At 55.3% G+C, this 23647-nt stretch overlaps 1 protein-coding gene and 1 long non-coding RNA gene across 2 annotated transcripts in view; both read left to right on the top strand.

The window, feature by feature from the left end:
* Nucleotides 1-9904: 9904 nt before the first annotated feature.
* GRK5 (G protein-coupled receptor kinase 5) overlaps nt 9905-23647 on the top strand; it is a 263650-nt gene continuing 249907 nt past the window's right edge. The window contains exon 1 of the mRNA XM_029080574.2: nt 9905-10345. Within this exon, the coding sequence (XP_028936407.1) occupies nt 10294-10345 (52 nt within the window). The 5' untranslated portion in view covers nt 9905-10293. The remainder of the gene's footprint in view (nt 10346-23647) is intronic.
* LOC103165532 lies at nt 11207-15619 on the top strand. The gene is made up of 2 exons (XR_003765087.1): nt 11207-11472; nt 15107-15619. It is a non-coding gene; the product is annotated as an uncharacterized LOC103165532 (long non-coding RNA).

Raw genomic sequence — 23647 nt, 5'->3', positions numbered from 1 at the left:
TATTAGATATGCATTAGATAATATATAGATATATCAGTAGATAAAAGGGAATTGGGTTGGGGACAGTCCCCGTCCCCTATCACGCTCACAGTCTCAATCCCCATTTTACAGATGAGGTGACTGAGGCACAGGGGAGCGAAGGGACTTGCCCGAGGTCACCCAGCAGACGAGTGGCAGAGCCGGGATTAGAACCCAGGTCCTTCTGACTCCCGGGCCCCTGCTGTATCCCCCAGGCCACACGGCTTCCCTGCTGAGCCCTGAGTTAGGCGCTCGGGAGATGCGTCCCCTGCCCACGATGAGTTTACAGTCTCAGCTCTGGGAACGTTTCCATTTCCCGGATTAGGGACGGGGGAGAGAGATGCTAGACCTGCTTTCGCACATCTAAGTGTTTAACTGTGAGTTCGCCTTCCCTCACCGAATTTTGAGTTCCTCAGGGGGAACGGACGCCTTTTAATCGGACAGGACCCGGATCCCCGGTACGATATTGAGAAGCAGAGCACGAGCCCGGGTGTCGGAAGGACCTGGGTTCTAATCCTGCCCCCGCCACCTATCTGCCGTATGACCTCGGTTTAGCTTTTCTGCGCCTCAGTCACCTCTTCGTAAAATCAGGATTAAGAGCGTGAGCCCCATGTGGGACAGGGACGGTGTCCAACCTGATGAACTTGCATCTATTTCAGTGCTCGGAACAGTGCTCGGCCCACAGTTGGCGCTTAACAAGCACTATTAGTATTAGTATGAGCGTTAATATTCTATGCCTCGTAGGCACGCGGTCAACGTAAGTAATGCCGAAATCCCGTTCGATTCACCGATCCTCAGGAGAGAGGCTGATGTTCAATTGTAGGTCACAGACCTGGGCGGAAAGCCCGCCCTTTGACAGCGTATCTTTTTTGCGGTTTACTTAGGCACGTGACCCAGGCTTACCAACTCCTAGCTGGTATTTATTTCCTAGCCGGTAAAAAGTTACTATTTTGCCGACTGAATGACTTTGACAAAATTATACCCGACACCACGCGCTTTACTCCTTCAGAATTACCAGAGGGAACACATTCTAACTCATCTGAGCTCAAGCGAATGTTTCTGCTAGTGAATTCCCGGAAAGAGATCATTTGCCTGAGATATATGGGCCCCGAACCACGGCTTTATAGCGACAGATCTCGCACCGACTCCGCTTGGTCTTACGGGATCGTAATAATGAATTTCGGTGACTATTCTTTGCCACCCCCAACCTATCGACTGTTACTGACGTTTGAGCGGACGGCATCAGGCGGATCTGGGCAAATGTCTCAGAGCCCATTATTTACCTTAAAACCTCTCCCTCGTGGCCCGTTTCATTCACGGACGGTGGGTGAAAGGAGCGGCAGTTCAGGAGAAAGGAAAACGTTTGATCTCGTGAGGTGAACACAGTTTCTGTGGGGCTGGAAATCTTAGCTGCGTTTCCCAAGTCCCGAGGCTCTCCCATCTCTCCCGTTATTCCGTGATGCCGGTTTAATTATTTTTTTTAACGGCGATCGTTAAGCCCTCACTATGGGCCAGGCCCTGTTCTAAGCGCTGGGGGAGTTAGAAGGTAATCAGGTTGGGCACGGTCCGGGTCCCACGGGAGGCGTGGCGTAGTGGATGGAGCCCGGGGCCGGGAGTCAGAAGGCTGTGGGTTCTAATCCAGGCCATCTGTCTGCTGGGCGACCTCGGGGACGCCCCTCCACTTCTCACCAGAGAAGCGGCGTGGCTCGGTGGAAAGAGCACGGGCTTTGGAGTCAGGGGTCATGAGTTCAAAACCCAGCTCTGCCACTCGTCAGCTGCGTGACTGTGGGCAAGTCACTCCGCTTCTCTGTGCCTCAGTTCCCTCATCTGTAAAATGGGGATGAAGACCGTGAGCCCCACGTGGGACAACCTGATTCCCCTGTGTCTACCCCAGCGCGTAGAACGGTGCTCTGCACATAGTAAGCGCTTAACAAATACCAACATTATCATTATTATTATCATTCTCCTTCCCTCCGTTACCTCATCGGGGATGGGGACGGGTTGGACGGGGGCCCGGGACGGTGCCTAGCACGTGGGGGGGAGGGGGGGGGGCTTAACAAATACCCCAGTTATTAATCCCCATTTTACAGATGAGGTAACTGAGGCCCGGAGGAAGTGACGTGACTTACCCAAGGTCACACGGCAGACGGGTGGCGGGGCTGGGTTAGAATCCAGGTCCTTCTGACCTCCAGGCCTGTGCTCTATCTGTTTAGGGCCTGCTCCTCCTCCTTCCGTCGTGGTTACGGTTATCGTTCCGACTTGGACTGTGAGCCCCGTGGGGGACGGCGACTGTGGCCGTTCTGATGAACTTGTGTCCGCCCCAGGGCTTAAAACAGTGCCTGACCTCCAGTTGGCACCTACCAAATACGGCGATAGATTTAATAATAGTAATTGTGGTACTTTTCAGCACTGACCTCTGCACTGAGCGCCGAGCTGAGCATTGGAGTAGATAGGAGATAAGAGGCCACTCCCTTGGAGAGCTCATTCCTTCCCAAGGCTTCAACAACCACCTCTGTGCGGATGATTCCCAAATCTCCCTCTCCGGCCCTGGTCTCTCTCTCTCTCTCTCTCTCTGCAGTCTCGCATCTCCCCCTGCCCTCAAGACATCTCTACTTGGATGTCCTCCCGTCACCTCCCGCTTAACATGTCCACGACAGAACTCCTCACCTCCCCACCTGAACCCTGTTCTCCCCCGGCTGTCCCATCCCCGTAGACGGCCCTCCCACCCTTCCTGCCTCACGGGCCCGTAACCTTGGCGTTATCCCGGACTCCTCCCTCTCATTCAACCCACGTATTCAATCCGTCGCTAGATCCCGTCGGGCCCACCTTCACAACGTCGCTAAAACCTGCCTTTTTAATGACGACGATGACGGTGGCGTTTGTTAAGCGCCTACTATGCGCCGAGCACCGTTCTAAGCGCCGGGGTAGATACAGGGTCATCGGGTCGTCCCACGGGAGGCTCACAGGTAATCCCCATTTTCCAGATGAGGTCACTGAGGCCCAGAGAAGTGAAGTGACTCGCCCACGGTCACCCGGCTGACGAGGGGCGGGGCCGGGATTCGAACTCAGGACCTCCGACTCCCAAGCCCGGGCTCTTTCCGCTGAGCCGCGCTGCTTCTCAGGCTGCTTTTCCTGCCACCCCGTTATAATACGGGCACCCGCCCTATCCTGCCGAAGATGACTGCGTCGGCCTCCTCGCCGACCACCCGGCCTCCCGTCTCTCCCCGCTCCGGTCCATACTGCACTCCGCTGCCCGGATCGTTTCTCTTCGAAAACGGTCCTCGGAAGATTCCAGCGGTTGCCCATCCACCTCCGCATCAAACAGAAACTCCTCAGCGCTGGCTCTAAAGCACTCCGTCACCTCGTCACTCTCCTGCTACGGGCCGGCCCACCCGCTTGCGCTCCTCTGACTCCCACCTTCTCACTGTGCCTCCGTCTCGTTCATCTCCCCGCCGACCCCTTGCCCACGTCCTGCCCCTGGCCCGGGACGCCCTCCCCTCTCAAATCCGCCGGACGATGACTCTCCCCCACGTCGAAGCCTTATTGAAGGCGCATCTCCTCCAGGAGGCCTTCCCTGACTAAGCCCTCTTTCCCTTTTAGCGAGAAGGTCGGCGTTAGAGGAGCGAAGTGGGCGGGCTGGGTTGTAGTAGGAGGGTAGCGAGGTGAGGTACGAGGGGGCGAGGCGATGGAGGGCTTTTTTGAGTTTCTGTTTGGCAGGCAGACACGAAAGCTGTCTCGACCCCCTCTCCCCGTCTCACTCTCCCTTCTGCGTCGCCTCTACGCTCGAGGCTGTACCTTTTGGCCATTTGATAGTCACCCCACCCTCAGTCCCCACGGCACTTCATTCATTTAATCGTATTCGGTCTCACCGTCCACCGGGCGCTGCGCTAAACGCTTGGGAGAATACAGCAATCAGCAGACACACTCCCTGCCCACAACGAGCTTACGGTCTAGAGGGGAGGACGGTCTAGAACACGAGAACGTATCTGTCGATTATTTATGGTCGAATCCCGGCTCTGCCCCTCGTCAGCTGTGTGACCGTGGGCGAGTCGCTTCACTTCTCTGGGCCTGGGTTACCTCATCTGTCAAATGGGGATTAAGACTGTGAGCCCCACGTGGGACAACCTCATTGCTCAGAACGCTGCTCCGCACATAATAAGCGCTCAACAGATACCAACGTTATTATATTGATGTCTGTCTCCCGCTCTAGACGGAAAGCTCGTTGTGGGCAGGGAACGTGACTGCGAACCGACCCAAGTGTTTAGTACAGTGCTCTGCCCGCTGTAAACACTCGATAAATATCGATCGACCGATTGAGATTCAGCAGGCAAACAACTAGCAAGAACAAGAGTGAGCAAAAACGAATAAACAAGTGCATAAATAGACGAAAAGGAAATCTAAGGGTGGCTGATGGGATGATATGACTAGGGAAGTGAGGATTAATCTGGGAAGGCTTCTTGGTGGAGGGTTTTTGAGGAGGACCTACGGGGTGGAAGGGGCCTAGGTTGGCAGATTTGATGGGAAGGGAATACCCAGAACGGGGTGTTCCGCCAACAGTCGACCGGTTGTATTTATCGCGTGCTCGCTGTGTGCGGAGCACTGTCCTGAGCGCTCGGGAGACTACGGTACGGTCGACTTGGTAGGTACGAACCTTACCTTCGGAGAGCTGAAGTCTCAAACTCTTGAAGCCTGGTTCTTTTGGAGCCTGTACACGCGGTCGAGGCGGAAGTTTCGGCGACGAGAAAAATAACCCGGGCAGAACTGTTATCTCGTCGACCCGCCGGTCCTTACCCGGAGAGTTTCCAATCCTCTACCAGTCTCGACTGGGGGAGGGAGAGGGAAGCGGAGGCCTGTCCGGTCCATTCCTAGCCTGGGCCGTGGCTAGCGAGTGGAAGGCCGTCTGCTACAAGTCGGAACTCGCCCGTGCTGGGCAGCGGGGGCCGGGGAGAGACGCCAGGGCGGAGACTCGGGTCGATCTCGCGGAAGGCGACGACAGGTCAACCGCTCCCGGAACGATTTCAGGTGGAAGTGGGCCGTTCTGGGAGAGACGTGTCCGTGGTGTCGCCGTGGGTCGGGGACGACGGCACGAGACGAGACCAGCCCGGGCGTCTGTAACCGGAGCTCGGTCAGAGCGGAAGGTGAATAAATCTCGTTTCAGGAGGAAGTGGATGTTCTGAAACGGTGGAATTCGAAAACCCATTTTCATCACTTATTATGTTGTGCCACGACTTTGTATCGACATTCCGTGGCTCTGGGACCGATTCAGTCTATTTTTCTTTCGGATGTGTTCGTTGCTTAATCGGCATTTGGCTGAAAAGAAAAGATAAATTGACCCGTAGGCCACTATGACATGAAACCAATTTATTAAATAACAAATATGTCATCTGTTCTTACACTTGAGAACACCAGCGTATCCCTCGGCGGGGCACTTTGCAAGCGTATCGAGTGCTGAATGAAAAAAAAAAATGGAGAAGCGGCGTGGTCTAGTGGAAAGAGCGCGGGCCTGGGAGTCAGAGGCCCTGGGTTCTGATTCCGACTCCGGCACCCGCCCGGCGTCGTGGGTAGAGCACGGGCCTGGGAGTCAGGAGGTCGGGGGTTCTAATCCCGGCTCCGCCACTTGTCCGCTGCGTGACCTCGGGCGAGTCACTTCGCTTCTCTGGGCCTCGGTTACTTCATCGGGAAAATGGAGATTGAAGGCCGCGAGCCCCGTGTGTCAACCCGATTCGCCGGTATCCCCCCTAGCTGTCACCCAGTAAGCGCTTGAGTCTATTTATTGCTATTGTTCTTGTCTGTCCGTCTCCCCCCGATTAGACTGTAAGCCCATCATTCATTCATTCAATAGTATTTATTGAGCGCTTACTACGTGCAGGGCACCGGACTAAGCGCTTGGAATGGGCAAATCGGTAACAGAGACGGTCCCTGCCCTCTGACGGACAGACAAGAACAATAGCAGGGACTCTGTTACCGATTTGTCCATTCCAAGCGCTTAGTACAGTGCCCTGCACATAGTGAGCGCTCCATAAATACTACTGAATGAATGAATTATTGGTATGATCGCCCGCTGGGTGACTTTGGGCGAGTCGCTTCGCTTTTCTCTGCCTCAGTTGCCTCCTCTGGGAAGTGGGAGGTTAGGATCGTGAGCCCCAGATGGGACCTGGACGGTGTACAGCCTGATTATCTTCTCTCTACCCCAACGTTTAGTACAGTGTTTAACAAAGATGATAAAAGTGAAAATCCCGTCTCTGGGAAGTTTCCGGGGGGAGATCAAGTCCCTCGTTGATTTCTCTTCTGGCCACTAGATGGCGCGCGCGGCCAGCGTTTGCTGCCGTGGCGGGGACCCTGGCATTCATTCATTCATCCATCCATCCATTCATCCATCCATCCAATCGCATTTATTAATAACGTCGGTATTGGTTAAGCGCTCACTCTGTGCAGAGCACTGCTCTGAGCGCGGGGGGAGATCCAGGGTCATCAGGTCGTCCCACGTGAGGGTCCCAGTTAATCCCCATCTTCCAGATGAGGGAACTGAGGCCCGGAGAAGTGAAGGGACTCGCCCACAGTCACCCAGCTGGCGCGTGGCAGGGCCGGGATTCGCACCCATGACTCCCGGGCTCTTTCCGCTGACCACCACTGTTCCCTCCTAGTTAATGACGACAGTATCTGTGAGACGCTCGCTCTGGGCCAAGCCCTCTTCCAAGCGCTGGGGTGGATCCCAGGTAACGCGGTTGCCCCACGTGGGGCTCCGGGTCCAAATCCCCGTTTTCCAGCTGAGGGAACCGAGGCCCAGAGAATCGATCCATCAGGCGGATTTACTGAGCGCCCGCGGTGTGCGGAACACTGCGCTAGGCGCTCGGGGGAGTACACCGCAACAGTAAAGGGTGACGTTCCCCGCCCGCCACGAGCTCGCCGTCTAGAGGGGGGAGGCAGACGTCCTAACGGATAAACAGACATCGATAATAATGTTGGTATTCGTTTAGCGCGTACTATGTGCAGAGCACCGTTCTAAGCGCCGGGGTAGATGCGGGGTCACCAGGTTGTCCCACGTGAGGCTCCCGGTCTTAATCCCCATTTTCCAGATGAGGGAACTGAGGCCCGGAGAAGTGAAGCGACTCGCCCACGGTCGCACGGCTGACAAGCGGCGGGGCCGGGATTCGAACCCATGACCCCGGATTCCCAAGCCCGGGCTCTTTCCACTGAGCACCAGGACGAATCAATAAAATTCAGTCGTGTTTTGGGGGCCCTCAGGGTGTGCAGAGCACTGTACTGAGCGCTTGGCAAGTCCAGTAGAGCAATAAAGAGAGACAAGCCCCGCCCACCACGGGCTTACGGTCTAGAGGAGTGAAGCGGCTTGCCTGAGGTCACGCAGCAGACGAGGGGCGGACGTGGGGTTGGGACCCGCGTCCCCCGGCTCCGGGCCCGTGCCCTTGCCGCTAAACCACACTGCTTCTGCTGTGGGGAGAGCACTGTACTGAGCGCTCAATAACAGGCCGCGCCGTCACGTCGCTCACCGACGCGGTCCCCTCTCGTGTCCCTGGGCATTAAAAATACCGGAAACAGGGACTACTTTTGGGCGACCGACTGGAAGCGGAGGGGCGGGTCTGCAGAGGGATCTGTGCGTGCGTGCACGCGTGCGTATGGCCGCCTGCACGTGGGTACGGGTGTCAGGGCGTGGCTTGGAAAGCCGCAAGAAACGGTCAGCCGACGCGTCGCGTTGCAGAGGCCGGCTCGGCTCGACGCTCGACGCGTCGGTCGGGCTCGCGGGTTTCCCCTCTCCCGTCACCCGGCCCCGGACGCCCGCCCGCCCGCCCGCCACATACGCACCACACGCTCACACGCTGGCTCTCTCTCTTGCATCGCCTAACGGCGCGCGTGTGCACGTAGACACGCGTACACGCCTTTCGGGCGTGCACAAGAGATCCGGCGCGTCTCCTTCCCCCTGCATCCCGACGGGGTTGGGGGGGGGGGGGCGGCGAGGGGATTATTAAAGTCTAACCGCAGAGCTCGGCTCCCTCCCCAGGCAGCCGGGACGGCCCGACCTCCCTCCCGCCCCCGAATTACATCTCGAGCCTTTGCACGTAATTCGCACAAAAGAAATAGAAGCGATCGGCCGGGCCCCGCTCCCCAGATCCCTCCCGCGTCCCTCGTCGGCTCTCCGAAATGAGAAGAGCAGAGAGCCGGAGCCTCACCGGGCCACGCGGGTCTCCTGAGATGAGGGCAAGGGCGAGGCCGAGAGCCAGGGCGGGATCTGCCGGCTCCGTGACTCCGAGGGCCGCGGTCGCACGTCCTCCTCTCCTCACCCCTCGTGTCCCCTTCGCTCGGTCCCTGCGGGATGCGGTCATTTTCAATCCCTGGAGCGGTGTCCAGCTTGGGGAGATCCCCCCCCCCCTCTAACCATAATAATAATGATAGTATCTGTGAAGCGTTCACTAGGCGACAAGCGCCGTTCTAAGCAGCGGGGTAGAGACGAGGTAGCAACGATCACGCTAACGACGGTATCCGTTTGGCGCTCATCGCGTGCCGGGGTGGATACGAGCCGGTCGAGGCGGACCCGGTCCCCGTCCCCATTTTACGGAGGAGGGGACCGAGGCCCAGAGAAGCGAAGCGGCTTGACCGAGGGTACGCGGCGGACGAGCGGCGGCGGCAATCGGAACCGGCGACCTTCCGATTCCCGGGCCCGCGCTCCATCCGCTGCCGCCGTCTCACCTGGGGCTGGCGGGCTCGATCCCCGTTTTCCGGAGGAGGGAACCGAGGCCCAGAGGAGTGACGTGACTTGCCCGAGGTCACGCGGCAGACAAGCGGCGGAATTCGAACCCACGTCCCCTTGCCCCCCGAGCCCGTGCACTTGCCACGGAGCCACGCTCCTTCTCCAAAGCGTGAGCCTGTCGAGGGCAGGGAGCGACACGCTCTATGGTTGCGCCGCGCTCTCCCAAGCGCTCAGTACGGCGCTCCGCACGCGGTAGGCGCCGAATAAATACGATCGAATGGATGAATGGATGAATGAATGAATGGAAGGGAGGAGCCCCCGCTGGCTCGGTGGCCTTGGGTCTCTGAGTGTCTCTGTCCCCCTGTAGCCCGGAAGCTCGTCGTGGGCAGGAAATGTGCCGGTTTCCCGGGGGAGCGTCCTCTCCCCGGCTCTGGGCACGGTGCCGCGCGCAGGCGGCAGGGGCCCCCTAGGCGCCATGGGGCCATTAGCTCGGCCTCTCGGCCTCTCGGCCTCTCGGCCCCCTCAGGCAAGGGGAGGGGGCGGGGCCAGAGGCAACGGGGCGGGGCCTGAGCGAGAGGGGCGGGACCCGAGGCGAAGGGGGTGGGGGCCAGGGGCAAAGGGGCGGGGCCAGAGGGAAAGGAGCCGGACCCGAGGCAAGAGGGGGCGGTCCCGAGGCAAAGGGGCGGGGCCTGGGGCAAAGGGGGCGGGGCTAGGGGCGAAAGGGGCGGGGCCTGAGGGGAAGGGGGAGGGGCCGGGGCAAAAGGGGCGGGGGCTGAGGGAAAGGGGGGCTGAGGGGAAAGGGGCGGGGCCAGGGACAAAAGGGGCGGGGCCAGAGGAAAAAGGCAGCGGGGCCTGAGGGAAAGGGGGCTGAGGGAAAGGGGCGGGGCCAGAGGAAAAAGGCAGCGGGGCCTGAGGGAAAGGGGCGGGGGCCGGGGCAAAAGGGGCGGGGCCCGCATCTAGAGGGCGGAGTCAGAGGGAAGGGGCGGGACCCGAGACCAAGGGGGCGGGGCCAGAGCCAGAAGGGGGCGGGGCCCGAGCAGAAGGGGCGGGGCCCGGAGAGGAGGAACTCCATCTCCCAGCAGGCCCGGGGGGGGCCGGCGCCGGGGAGCCAATCGGCGGCCGGCGGCGGCGCCTGCGCAGTGGCGCGGGCCGGGCTTCGTAGTAGCACCCCCCCCGTCCTCCTCCTCCCCTCCCCCCTCCCCCGCGGCGCGGGGGACTAGAGGCGGGGGGCGGCGGGCGCGCCCGCTCAAACACTCAACCCACACGCAGCCCCAGGGGAGGACGATGGAGTGACGGAGAAAGACGGACGGTGGCGGGGAGCGAGAGAGGGAAGGAAGGAAGGAAGGAAGGAAGGAAAACAGAGGGAGGAAGAAGCGGCGGCGGCGGCGGCGGCGGCGGCGGCGGCGGTTCATTGAGGAGAAGAAGTCCAAAGGGAGGCATCATGCAGTAGGCGAAGGAGGAGGCTCCCCGCGCCCGCCCCCTCCAGCGGCAGCAGCGGCGGCGGCAGCAGCAGCAGCTTGAGGACTTGCCGTCGGCCGCAGTGCTGCTCCCTTCGCTGCCGGCCACTGTCAATGGAGCTGGAAAACATCGTGGCCAACACGGTCTTGCTGAAAGCCAGGGAAGGTAAGAGCGAGCCGGGACCCGCCGAGGGCGGCTCGGAGCCCGGAGCCCGGAGCCCGGAGCCCGGAGCCCGGAGCCCGGAGCCCGGAGCCGGCCGGGGGAACCTGCGCCTCGGCCCAGCGGGGACCTCCCGGACGGAGATTCCGCGGGGGAGGAGGCGGAGGGGGGGAGAAATCGACATCAAAGGCAGCGACTGTGGTGCGGCGAGATTTTTTGGCCAAGGGGCTCGGCCGCTATTGTGAAGCGGGCAAGGCGGCGCGTTGGCTGCGGGAGGGGGTCGAGGCGAGAGGCGTCCAAGCGGCGCTGCTGATTTGGCTCCGGGGAGGGCGGCGGGCAAGGCGGCGGCGGCGGCGGCGGGGGCGGCCCCCAAACCGTCCATCGTCCCGGAGGCGATTGGGCTCTGCGAAGGAGCCGGCCGGCCGGTCGGACGATGACCGGGGCGGCCCGGGGATCGCCCTCCCCCCCGCCCCCGTCCCCCCCCCTCAACGACCCCAACGAATAACCGAGCCGGCCGCCTGTCGTCTCTGCCGCTCCGGGGGGGGGGGGGGAGGCGCCCCCGGATGCCCCGGGCTGGGGACGCGTCGCCGGGGTCGACGAGGTGGGCGCCGACCGGCCCGCGTTGAGAAGCGCCGGGGGATCCGGATGGCCTAGAGACTGCCGCTTCCACCCCTCCGTTCGGACGGAGCGGAGACGCCGGCTTTCCTCGGCCGGCCCAGCCGCACCTCCGGAAGGATCCCCGCCGCCGGTAGAACGGGACCGCACCCCCCGAAGCGTCCCGGGGGCGTCTCTCCGAGAGCCGCCGGCGGGGGTAGCGCCAATGCCGTCCTCGCGGCGGGGCCAAGCGCTTTTCTCTCGCACGTAAGCAGGCCGCCCCGAAGACCTCCTGCCCAAAATACCCCTTGTGAGGGGCTCGTTCGGGGCGAGCGCCTCGGCCGAAAAACCTCCCCCCTCCCCCCTCCCCCGGCAGCCCTGCGTCCTCTAGCTGTTCATTCACCCCGTTGGCCGAGGGCGTCGGGAAGCGTTGTCGACCCCGGGTATTTGGTCGAGCCCCTCGTCCGGATGGCCGGCTTCCCTCCTGGCTGATGAGGATCCCTCAGCCGGCCATTTAGAAAACGCGTCGCGGCGTTAAGGTGCGTCTTTGGCCCCGTGAAGGCCTCTCCCCCCGGGGGTCCCTTTGAAGAGCGACCGGTGAAAGCCCCCGATTCCGAGCCTTCGCCCTCCGCGGCCCGGTCCTTGCCACGGCCTCGTTCCATCAGGCTGCCGTTGAAAAATCGCGGCCGATTCCCGCCCCCCGAAACCGGGCGGTGATGCTTTGGACTCCGAGCCGGGGTATTCCTCGGGGAATGCGGTGTAGCGTAAGTGGAATTTTAAGACCCGGGGGCACCTCAAGTTGCTTTTCTGCGGGCTGCAGGGTCCCGAGAATACCTGAGCGGCGGAGGAGTGGATGGATGTCCGGGCCTAGCGGACCGATTGCCACAGAACCAGGTCGGGGAGGGTAAATCGTCCGTCTTTCCGACCACCCATCTAGTGGTTGGACGTTATTCCCGTCGCAGGGGTCGGGAAGGTTTTCGGCCACTCTGCCCTCTGAACATTCCTGCTGGGGAATCGGCGGTTTCCGAGGCTCTCGGTATCGTTGGTGTGTGTTAAGCGCCGCTTATGTGCGGAGCGCTGTTCCGAGCGCCGAGGTAGGTACAGGGTGATCGGGTTGTCCCGGGTAAGGCTCACGGTCTTAATCCCCCTTTGACGGATGAGGTGACGGAGGCACGGAGAAGCCAAGTGACAGCTGACGAGTGCCAGAGCCGGGATTCGAACCCATTACCCGTGACTCCCAAGCCCGTGCCCTTGCCACCGAGCCACGCTGCTTCGTCGTCAAGGCCGCGGTACGCTAGCGCTCTCGTGCCGGCCCCGGGGAAGATCTCGAAGCTCCAACCGGGTCTGGCCCGGACTCCCGTGCAGAGAGTCCCGTCTTCCTCCTCGGGGAGCTGGTCCCCTTCGGGAAGCGTCTCCGTCGCGATAGGGAAAGTAATTCCGCTTAAGGGGAACCTCGTATCGGAGCCCTGCTCGGGATTCTCAGTGGGACCGACTTCACGCTCGTGACCTCCGTCTGTCAGGTTAATGGAATTAGATTGTCCCCAGAGATTTGAAGCGAAGGATTGCGCTGGGAGGACGGCAGGGTACTGGGATTAGACGACGGAGTTCTACAGAGGCGCAGCCGTAGTGTAGACACGGCCTTCGTGTAGAAATAGTAGGGGGAGAAAAAGCCTCCAGGGAGTGGCTTTTAAGCTTCCAGATAGGGGTAGAGGGAGAAAACCGTACCCCGACAGATGAAAATTAGAGGAAAAATGGTATTTGTTGTTTATTGTTGTGTGGTATTTGTAGTACAAGTGCTCAGTACGGGGCTCTGCACACCGAGAGCGCTCAATAAGTACGACTGACTGACTGACTGACTGACAATGAATATAGAGCGCTTGCTTTGTGTAAAGCCCTCTGCCAAGTGCTTGGGAGAGAACCACAGATGTGTAGAAACGATCCCTGGCCTCTAGGAGCTTGCGATCTACTGGGGGAACAGAAAATAATAATAATGATAATGGTATTTGTTAAGCGCTTACTGTGTGCCAAGCCCTGTTCCAAGCGCTGGGGTAGATACAGGGTCGTCAGGTTGTCCCAGGCGGGGCTCACAGTCTTCATCCCCATTTTCCAGATGAGGGAACCGAAGCACCGAGAAGTTAAGTGGCTGGCCCGGGGTCACGCGGCGGACCAGTGGCGGAGCCGGGATCGGAACCCACATCCTCCGACTCCTAAGCCCGTGCTCTTTCCGCTCTTTCCACGCCGCCTCCCGATATTAACAGACTTTATTAAAGGATATTAACAGATATTAAAATGAGTTACAGGTAGGGGGAGGCCAGAGTACGAGGTGATGAGGTGTTTTCCTTCATGAATCTCAATGCCGTAAGCAGTTCAGGATTTGAGTTCCGTAGATTAGCGGTGCAGCCTCTCTGCCGTTGCGCTTTCCCAGTAAGTAGATTTGAATGAAGCTTGAAGTTATTGATCGATTCAATCGATTGGCAGCACGAAAGTCCCCGTGAGTGTTGAAAAGGATGAGCACGATGCAGATTGGAGGCATATGAAAGTACCGACCGGCGAAACGATTTGAATTGCTTTCCTCAAAATGCTCCTACGGCAAATAAATTCAGAAGCGAAAGCTTTCGATGTTGGACTGTCGTCGGAGGAAATGAGTGTCGTACCTTATTGCCGTCCTGAATAGACGGGTAGTGTGGCCTAGGAGAAAGAGCACAGGACCTGGAGTCGGAGTGCCCGGGCTCTTGTCTCCGCTCCGCCGCTCGTCCGCTTCGTTTAACTGTGGCCAGGTCGGCTGGCTTCTTTGTGACTCAGTTTCCTCCCCCGCCACTTGTCAGCTGGGTGACGGTGGGCAAGTCACTTAACTTCTCCGTGCCTCAGTTCCCTCCTCTGTAAAATGGGGTTGAAGAGTGTGAGCCTCACGTGGGACAACCTGATGACCCTGTACCTCCCCCAGCGCTTAGAACAGTGCTCTGCACATAGGAAGCGCTTAACAAATACCAACATTATTATTAACATTATTATTATTATTATTATTATTAAAACGGGGATAATAATAATGATGTTGGTATTTGTTAATAAGCTACCCGCTCGCCCGCCTTCTCAAACTTTGAACCCCGTGGGCCTGCGATGCAGCCCATCTCGTATCCGGCCCGTTGCTCGACACGTAAGAAGCCCTCCGTGAATCTCATCTCTAAAACTAGAATCGAAATTTTCTCGGTTCTGAGCGATGCTTGTCAAGAATGTGGCCGGTGAGTGGACGGTTTAATGTAATGAACACACGCTGCTTTAACCAGTAGAGGAGTAAGATTTTTGGAGAACGAATTTTATAAATTAGGTGATGGGATGAAATTGTAAATTAGCCTCCTTGATGAGTGAGATTTTCCTATCTCTTTTGATTTGCGCATATTCTTTCAGAAAACATTTCTTCCCCCGAGTAAGTGGCGGAAACTACATTATACACGAAAATTTACATGACATTGACGAGATAAATTTAGTTTCAAAATAAGAGTTTCCAGCTTTGAGTTGATTAGGGAAAAAAAGCAGGGCTTTCCTATGGCTTCATTCGATGATCACACGGAACACTGTAAACAATTTAACATGCAGCGTCGTTGCGTAGAATAAGGAACGTTAGAAAACTCCTTTCAAAATTTTAGACTTTTTCGTTTCCTTTTAAGAACAAGGGGGTTGCTCGTCAGTTAAATCCGACTCATTATTAGGGAAAAATGCATGGAATACCTGGAAGTGAGCGACTTAAAATATCTGAAGTCGAAAGAATAGCAATGTACAACCACATTGTTATTGAAGGTCGCAAGAAGCTCCCTGTGGAGAGTTATTTGAAAGAGACATGGACATTACAATGCCTTTTTCCAGGTGTGCACTAAGCTCTTCTTTTTTCCCTTTGTCATCTGTGTGTCTACCACACTCCGATATGGTCTCCTTAGGGCCAGGTGAAGAACCCAGTAGGAAATCGCTCCCAGTGATGATTTTATCGCACTCTTTAGGCGGTAGTCTGTATTTAAATCAGAAAAGTGTACCGAGTCTTCACAAAACAAATTCCGGCATCTTCCGAACAGAGAACGACCGGCCTGTTTACGAGAAGCGTCTAGAGAGGTTAATGTTTAAACTGCTCTTCTGTTCCGCGGTATAGTAAACCAAAATATTTTGAACTTTTTCTCAAAACAGATTCAGGGGTCTTAAGGCTACATGGTGCCTGCTCTCTGAAAAGGAAAGTGAAACAGTGAAGAGAAACCAGGAAACAGACGACTGACTACTTCTGATATTTCTCCGTGTCTCCCACTCTATTACCTGTCTCTTCACATGTTTTAGCGGTGCCCTTTTGACACAGTATCACTGTGATAATTAAAACAAAACCCCTCTCGTCTGGCCGGGGGAATTTGGCCATCCGGCAAGTGGAACGATTCCCTTTGAAATTCGGATCTGATGCTAGCGCGCCTAGACCAGAAAGACCCAGTCAACCGAGTTGAAACTGTTTGTTCCATCTGGCAAAGGCGAATACGTTTAAAAGCCGGCCACCCCATTTAATAATAGGGAACGTGGCCTTAACTGGGGCATTCTTTCACGGGAGCCAAATTGGCCGCAGACCAACTTTGCGTGAAGAACTTGTTTTCCTCAAAAATAAATGGATGAATGAATGAATACATAAATAAATAAAAGTTTCTGGTTTTAAAAAGCTTCTATTTGACCTCCGTAGCTTTTCTTTAATCCGAAAAGAAATCGTTTCAGAATTTGGGTACTTATCGAGGGCTTTACTCTGTGCACTGTACAGCCTAGGTCTCTGCCCGTAACGACTTATCTACGTGTCTTTAAGGTGCTCTTTGCTACGAGTCTCACATGCTGCTGCTAATCAAAGTTAAACTAATTAAAACTCAGTGGGGCTGACCATTCCGCTACCCGGACTCCTCTCTTTGGACACTTCATTTACTCTCTCGGTAGGTGGTGCAGCCAGCTTTTCGCGTGAAGGTGACTCTGCTGTTGGACAGGGGTAATCCATAGGTGCGAGTGTCACTGAAAGGACAGATGGTACATTCTTGCCCTCCCTCCCCAATCACTCAATCAATCCGTCGTATTTACTGAGCGCTTACTGGATTCAGAGCACTGTGCTAAGAACCCGGGAGAGTATAGCAGAACAGAGTTGGTAGACGTGTTCCCTGTCCACGGAGAATTTACAGTCTAGAGGGGAGACAAATGTTAATGTAAATCCACTCCAGCATTTTAGTAGACTGCCACATAGTAAGCGCTTAACAGATATTGCAATCATTTTTATTATATGGAAGTGCTAATGGGGCCGAAGGAGGAGTGAATGAAGGGTGCCAATCCAGTTGGAAAGGTGACGCGAAAGGGAATGGGAGAAGGGGAAATGGGGGCTTCGTCGTCGTCGGGGAAGGCTTCTTGGAGGAGATGGGCCTTCGCTTTGAAGATTGGGAGAGGGGTCATCCGGCGTCCCAGGCCAGAGGCTGGAGGTGGGTGAGAGGATATAAGTGAGCACCTTGTCTGGCCTTCTGTGATTCCGAGTGAGCTTTGCTCGGCCATCAAGGGTTCTACTGTATCTCCCTCAGCAAGGAATCAGCCTGGTGCTGCCTCGTCTTCACAGGCAGGTCCTGAACTCGAGTGGTTTTTGGTTAATTTAATCTGTTCATTCGTCGTCGTATTTATCGAGCGCTTAATGTGAGGGAAAGAACAGTTCGACAAGCACTTGCTTGTTTTTCATTTCATTCAGTCGTATTTGTTGAGCGCTCGCTGTGTGCGGAGCACCGTACTAAGCACTTGCTACTCAGAAACCTAACATATAAGCCGTAATTCATTCATTCATCCGGTCGAATTTATTGAGCGCTTACTGTGTGCGGAGCACTGTACTAAACACTTGGGAGAGCTCATTCACAACAACAAACAGACACATCCGCTGCCCACGACGACGAGCTCACGGTCTCCTGGGGGTAGGAGGGATATCTAGTCTAAAAGTCCGTCCCTACTGTGAGCCCCATATGGGACACGGATGCCCTGGAGCTTAGTTCGGGGCTTGGCGCAGAGTGAGTCCTTAACAGATATTATTATTATTAGGTTCCCAGGCTAACGGTGGGGAGGAATCCCTCGGGGTTATGAATGTCTGAGCCCCTCTTCTGCGGTTTGCCACGTGACCTCGGTCAAGTCATTTAACTTCTGTGCCTCAGTTTCCTCATCTGTAAAATGGGGGTTCAGTACCTGTTCTCCCTCCCACTTAGACTGTGAGGTCCGTGTAGGACAGGGACTGTGTCCCACCCTATCATCATATATCTCCCCCAGCCTTGAGTATATAGTAAACTTGGCACAGAGGAGGCGCTTAACCAACACCCTCATCATCATCCGTAGCGATGATCAGCTATCAGTAGCACTGTCAGCTAGCAAACATGGAAGCTGGAAGGGAATGACCTCGGGAGAAGTAGGTTCTCCATCGATCAGTCGTGTTCATCGAGTGGTTACGATGGACAGAGCGCTGTGCTGAGCGCGTGGGAGAGTACCACCTACCTGAATTGATAGAAACGTTTCCTGTCCACGAGGGGTTTACAGTTTAGAGGGGGCTACAGACATTAATATAATTTAATAAATCTCAGATAGTTGCGTAAGTGCCGTGGGGCCGACGGAGGGGCGAATAAAGGGGACAGATCCGACTGGAAAGGTGCCGCAAAAGGGAGTGGGAGAAGAGGAAATGAGGTTTTTCAGTCGGGGAAGGCCTCTTAGAGATGTGCTTTTAATATTCAGTCGTAGTTATTGAACGCTTATTGTGTGCCGACCACTGTACTAGGCGCTTGGGAGAGTACATTACAACAAAAAATAGACACATCCCCCTCCCCGCAACGAGTTTACAGTCTGGAGGGTGGGGTGGGGGGGAGATTTTGAAGGTTGGGAGAGGGATCGCCTTTCAGATACGAAAAGGGAGGGCGTTCCAGGCCAGAGGCGGGACGTGGGCGAGAGGTCAGCGGCGAGATAGACGAGATGGAGGTACAGCGAGTAGGTTGGCATTTAGAGGAGCGAAGTGGGTGTGTTGGGTTGTAGTGGAAGAGCGGCGAGGTGAGGTGAGAGGGGGCAAGGTGATTGAGTGCGGTCTCTCGGGCCTTCTCCGCTTCCCGACAACGATACGTCTCCTTCCTAATTCACTGCCGTACCCGCTGCCCCCGCCAGCTGTTTCAGACGTTTAACTCCCTCCTCAAACCTCCCCTTCTCCTGCCCCCGTCGTCTCTTTCCTCGAATGACCTGGCCACGTATTTCACCGACCAAATTGAAACGGTCAGTCTCTCCCTAAAATCTCCCCTGCTTCTCTCCAATCTCTCCGTCCTCCACCCTCTTTGACTCTCCCTATATTCCCTGCAGTGACTCAAGATGAAATCTCTCGCCTCCCCTCTAAATCTCCCCGCTCCACCTGTGCTTCTGAGCCCATCCCTTGGTACTTTTTTAAAAACACTCGCCCCCTCCCTTTTCCCCCCTCGCCTGCCATCTTCAACCGTTCACTTTCTAACAGCTTCTTCCCCACAGTTTTCAAAGATGCTTATTTCTCCCCTATCCTAAAAGACCCCTCCCTTGACCCCATGGCTCCCTCCGGTCGTCGCCCCGTCTCCCTCCTACCGTTTGTCTCCAAACTTCTCCACTTCCCATCCTCCAGTTCTCTCCTAGATCCCCTCCGATCTGGCTTCCGCCCCCTTGCCTCCTCAGAAACTGCCGTCTCTAAGGTAACCAAGACCTTCTTCTCATCCGGTCTGATGGCCTCTACTCCATCCTAATCCTCCTAGACCTCTCAGCCTCCTTCGACACCGTAGACCACCACCTTCTCCTTGAAATGTTATCCAGCTTCGGATTCACTGACTGTCCTCTCTTGGTTCTCCTTCTTTCTCTCTGATCGCTCCTTCTCAGTCTCTTTTGCTGGCTTTTCCTCTGCCTCCCACCCTCTGGGCTCAGTCCTAGGCCCCCTTCTTTTCTCCCTTGGAGAACTCATTCGCTCCCACGGCTTCAATAATCATCTCTATGCAGGTGATTCCCAGTTCTACAAATCCAGCCCTGACCTCTCTCCTTCCCTGCAATCTCGCATTTCCTCCTGCCTTAAAGATATATCTACTTGAATGTCCCGCCGAACCTCAAATTAAATGTGTCCAAAACTGAACTCCGTATCTTCCCGTCCAAACCCTGTCCTTCCTCTGTCTTTTCCATCACTGTAGACGCCACCGCTATCCTCCCTGCCTCAGCGGCCTGTAACCTCGGTGTTACCCTCGATTCATCTCTCATTCCACCCGAATAATCAGTCGCCAGATCCCGTCGGTTCTACCTTCACAACATTGCTGAAATCCGCCCTTTCCTCTCCATCCGAATTGCTCCCCTGCCGATCCAAGCACCCGTCCTAAGCCTGCCTCGACTACTTCATCTGCTTCCTCCCTGACCTCCCGGACCCCTGTCTCTCCCCACTCCAATCCGTACTTCACGAATCACTGATCAACAGGAGCGTTCAGTCCACGTCTCCCCACTTCTCAACGACCTCCAGAGGCTGCCCATCCACCTCTGCATCAAACAGAAACTCCTTATCGTTGGCTGCTTTAAAGGAGTCGATCAGCTTGCCCCGTCCTACCTCACCTCGCTGATCTTCTGCTCCAGCCCGGCCGCACGCTCCGCTCCTCTAGCACCAGCTTATTCACTGGGCCCCAAACTCGTCCATCTCGCTGCCGACCCCTTTCCCGCATCCTCCCCCTATCCTGGGACTCCCTCCCCGTCCCCTTATGCCAGACCACCGCTCTCTCCACCTTCAGAGCATTACTAAAGTCCCGTCTCCTTCAGGAGGCCTTCCCCGATTAAGCCCTCTTTTCCCAGGCTCACTCTCCCTTTCGCGTTGTTGGATCTGTGACCTTTGGACACTTGATATTTGCCCCACCCCACAGCGATTACGTCCATATCTTTAAATTATATGTTATAAATTATTCAGATGAATCTCTGTCTCCCCTTCTAGATTGAAAGCTCATTATGGATGGGGAGCGTGTCTACTAATTCTGTTATACGGTGCTCTTCCAAGGACTTAGTACAGTGCTCTGCACATAAGTGCTCAGAGAATATGATTGATTCATTCATTCATTCAATAGTATTTATTGAGCGCTTACTATGTGCAGAGCACTGTACTGAGCGCTTGGGATGAACAAGTCGGCAACAGATAGAGACGGTCCCTGCCGTTTGACGGGCTTACGGTCTAATCGGGGGAGACGGACAGACGAGAACGATGGCAATAAACAGAGTCGAGGGGAAGAACATCTCGTAAAGACAATGGCAACTAAATAGAATCGAGGCGATGTACAATTCATTAACAAAATAAATAGGGTAACGAAAATATATACAGTTGAGCGGGCGAGTACAGTGCTGTGGGGATGGGAAGGGAGAGGTGGAGGAGCAGAGGGAAAAGGGGAAAATGAGGGTTTAGCTGCGGAGAGGTAAAGGGGGATGGCAGAGGGAGTAGAGGGAGAAGAGGAGCTCAGTCTGGGAAGGCCTCTTGGAGGAGGTGAGTTTTAAGTAGGGTTTTGAAGAGGGAAGGAGAATCGGTTTGGCGGAGGTGAGGAGGGAGGGCGTTCCGGGACCACGGGAGGACGCGGCCCGGGGGCCCACGGCGGGACGGGCGAGACCGAGGGACGGCGAGGAGGTGGGCGGCGGAGGAGCGGAGCGTGCGGGGTGGGCGGTAGAAAGAGAGAAGGGAGGAGAGGTAGGAAGGGGCAAGGTGACGGACAGCCTCGAAGCCTAGAGTGAGGAGTTTTTGTTTGGAGCGGAGGTCGATGGGCAACCACTGGAGTTGTTTAAGAAGGGGAGTGACATGCCCGGATCGTTTCTGCGGGAAGATGAGCCGGGCAGCGGAGTGAAGAATAGACCGGAGCGGGGCGAGAGAGGAGGAAGGGAGGTCAGAGAGAAGGCTGACACAGTAGTCTAGCCGGGATATAACGAGAGCCCGTAACGGTAAGGTAGCCGTTCGGGTGGAGAGGAAAGGGCGGATCTTGGCGATATCGTAGAGGTGAAACCGGCAGGTCTCGGTAACGGATAGGATGCGTGGGGTGAACGAGAGAGACGAGTCAAGGATGACACCGAGATCGCGGGCCCGAGAGACGGGAAGGATGGTCATGCCATCGACAGTGATAGAGAAGTCTGGGAGAGGACCGGGTTTGGGAGGGAATTGATGATGAATGGGGGAAAGATGAACTGAATGTTTTTGTAAAAAAAAAAAAAATAAAATAAGGGTCGCAAAGTGAAGCACGGACTGGAGTGGGGAGAGGCAGGGAGGTCAGCAAGGACTCTGATGCAGTAATCAGGGCGGATATGATAAGTGCTTGGTTTAAGGAGGTAGCAATTTGTACGGAGAGGAAAGGGTGGATTTTGTGTATGTGAAGGTTGAACTGACGGGATTTGGTGATTGATTACGTGGGTTGAATTCATTCAGTCGTATTTATTGAGTGCTCACTGTGTGCAGAGCACTGTACTCAGTGTTTGAATGAGAGAAGAGTCAAGGATAACCCCAAGGTAATGGGTGAGTCAGGGTGACCCCAAGGCGAGTCAGGGGTGCTGTCTACGGTGTTGGGAAAGACAGGGGGAGGACAGGATTTGGGTGAGAAGATGAGGCGTTCTGTTTTGGACATGTTATAGTTAAGGTGTGGGTAGGACATCCAAGTAGAGATGTCTTGAAGGCAGGAGGAAATGCGAGACTACTGAGAAGGAGTGAGATCAGAGCTGGAGATGTAGGGTTGGGAATCATCATCGTAGAGATGGCAGTTGAAGTCAAGGGAGCAAATGAGTTCTGCAAGGGAGTGAGTGTAGATGGAGGTTAGAAAGGGACCCAGAATTGAACCTGGAGGGACTCTCACAGTTAGGGGATAGGAGGCAGAGGAGGAGCCCACGAAAGAGACTGAGAATGAGCCACCAGCGAGATAGAGGAGAACCAGGAGAGGACAGTGTCAGCGAAGCTGAGGTTGGGTAACGTTTCCAGAAGAAGGGGGTGGTCGACAGTGTCGAAAGCAGCTGAGAGGTCAAGCATTAGGATGGAGTAGAGGCCGTTGGATTTGGCAAGAAGGTTAATCCGGGGAATGCCTCCAGAAAGTGGTGGGAGCTCCGGAGGCCTTTGAAGGTGGTCAGCCTGTGATCTGGACGTTCTGAAAGGGGAGGGAGGTCCAGGAGGTTTGCGGGGGGACAGGAAGGACATGAGCAGCGGGCGGGCCAGAGGTGGGAGAGCTGAGGGCGAGGGACCGTGAGAAGGTGAGTTTGGGAGGAAGAACCAGAGTTACTATTATATTGGAGAAGGCAGGTCACAGGAAAAATGCCGGGAAGGAAACGGAACCAAGTGACATTTGGATCTGTGCCCTTTGGACATTTGATATTCGGCCCACCCTCAACTCTACGGCTCTTAAGTACAGAGCTTTAAATTATATATTATAAGCTATTTACTTATATTGATATCTATCTCCCCCCTAGGCTGTAAGCTCACTGCAGGCAGGGCACCTCTGATTTACCGTACCTCACAAGCACTTGAGTACAGTGCACGCGTTAAGTGTTCAATAAATACCATTGACGATTAATGACAAATTGAATTTAAAGGTCAGAACTGAGCAAAATCTATGAAAAAGGAAACCAAACAATACAAACACAGACAGGGAACAAAAATCTTTTAAAAATGGATCTCTCTTGGACATCTGTTATGTCATACGGTTCTGTATCATCCAAATGAGCCGGAAACAGTTTAAAATTTAGACTTTTATTATACCCCTGAAATGAGAAGTTTCTTAATTTTTCATTACCATTTTTAAAAGCAAACATAAGAGCGGGTAGTATTGATTTTTCAAGTCCTCAGAGAACTTCTTTTCCAAGATTCATAAATAATTGAGACGGGGCTCAACAGATTTGCTAGTGACACTGTCAATGGTGGGATGGCTAATTCCTTAGGAAGGCAGGAGTAAAATTCAAAGCGACAAAAACAAATTGGAAAAGACCTCTTTAAAGAGGAAGAAATTCTTTAGGGACATGCCAGGATATTAACTGATAATACTCACCACACACACACACACACACACACACACACACAGTGCATCCGTGGTTTTTGAAGATGTTATTGGCGATGGTGAAGTCTTACCCATATAATGATGATAGTATTTGTCAAGTGCTTACTACGTGCCAAGAACTGTTCGAAGCGCTGGGATAGAGACAAGCTAATCAGGTCGTCCCACATGGGGCTCACAGTCTTAATCCCCTTTTTCCAGATGAGGTAACTGAGGCACAGAGAAGTGAAGTGACTGGCCCAAAATGACGCAGCCGACAGGCGGCAGAGCGGGATTAGAACCCACGACCTCTGACTCCCAAGCCTGTGCTCTTTTCATTAAGCCACAGTGTCTGAAAACCCACTACATAAAGGGAACTCCCCTAGCCTGTCTCTCTGTTTTGTGTCAACTCCTTTTTGTCAGTCAGTCGATCTCATTTATTACATGTTTGCTCTGTGCAGAGCCCTGTAGTAAGCGCTTGGGAGAGTACAGTATAGCAGAGCTGGTAGACACATTCTCTGCCCACAGCGAGCTTATGGTCTAGAGGGATCTCTGTGAAGGTTGGATATGAATATCAAGGAATGGAAAGTGGATTCTATTGGGAAAAGGAATAGGGAGTTTTGGGCCCAGAATCATAATGCTTAGAGATGACGTAATAGCCATTTTTAAATACGTGAAGTATTTTTATGGG

The sequence above is a fragment of the Ornithorhynchus anatinus genome, chromosome 16 (genome assembly GCF_004115215.2).
Source record: "Ornithorhynchus anatinus isolate Pmale09 chromosome 16, mOrnAna1.pri.v4, whole genome shotgun sequence".
Taxonomy (NCBI): Eukaryota; Metazoa; Chordata; class Mammalia; order Monotremata; family Ornithorhynchidae; genus Ornithorhynchus; species Ornithorhynchus anatinus.
The sequence above is the reverse complement of the archived record's forward strand: the minus strand, read 5'-3'. Positions and strand labels throughout refer to the sequence as shown.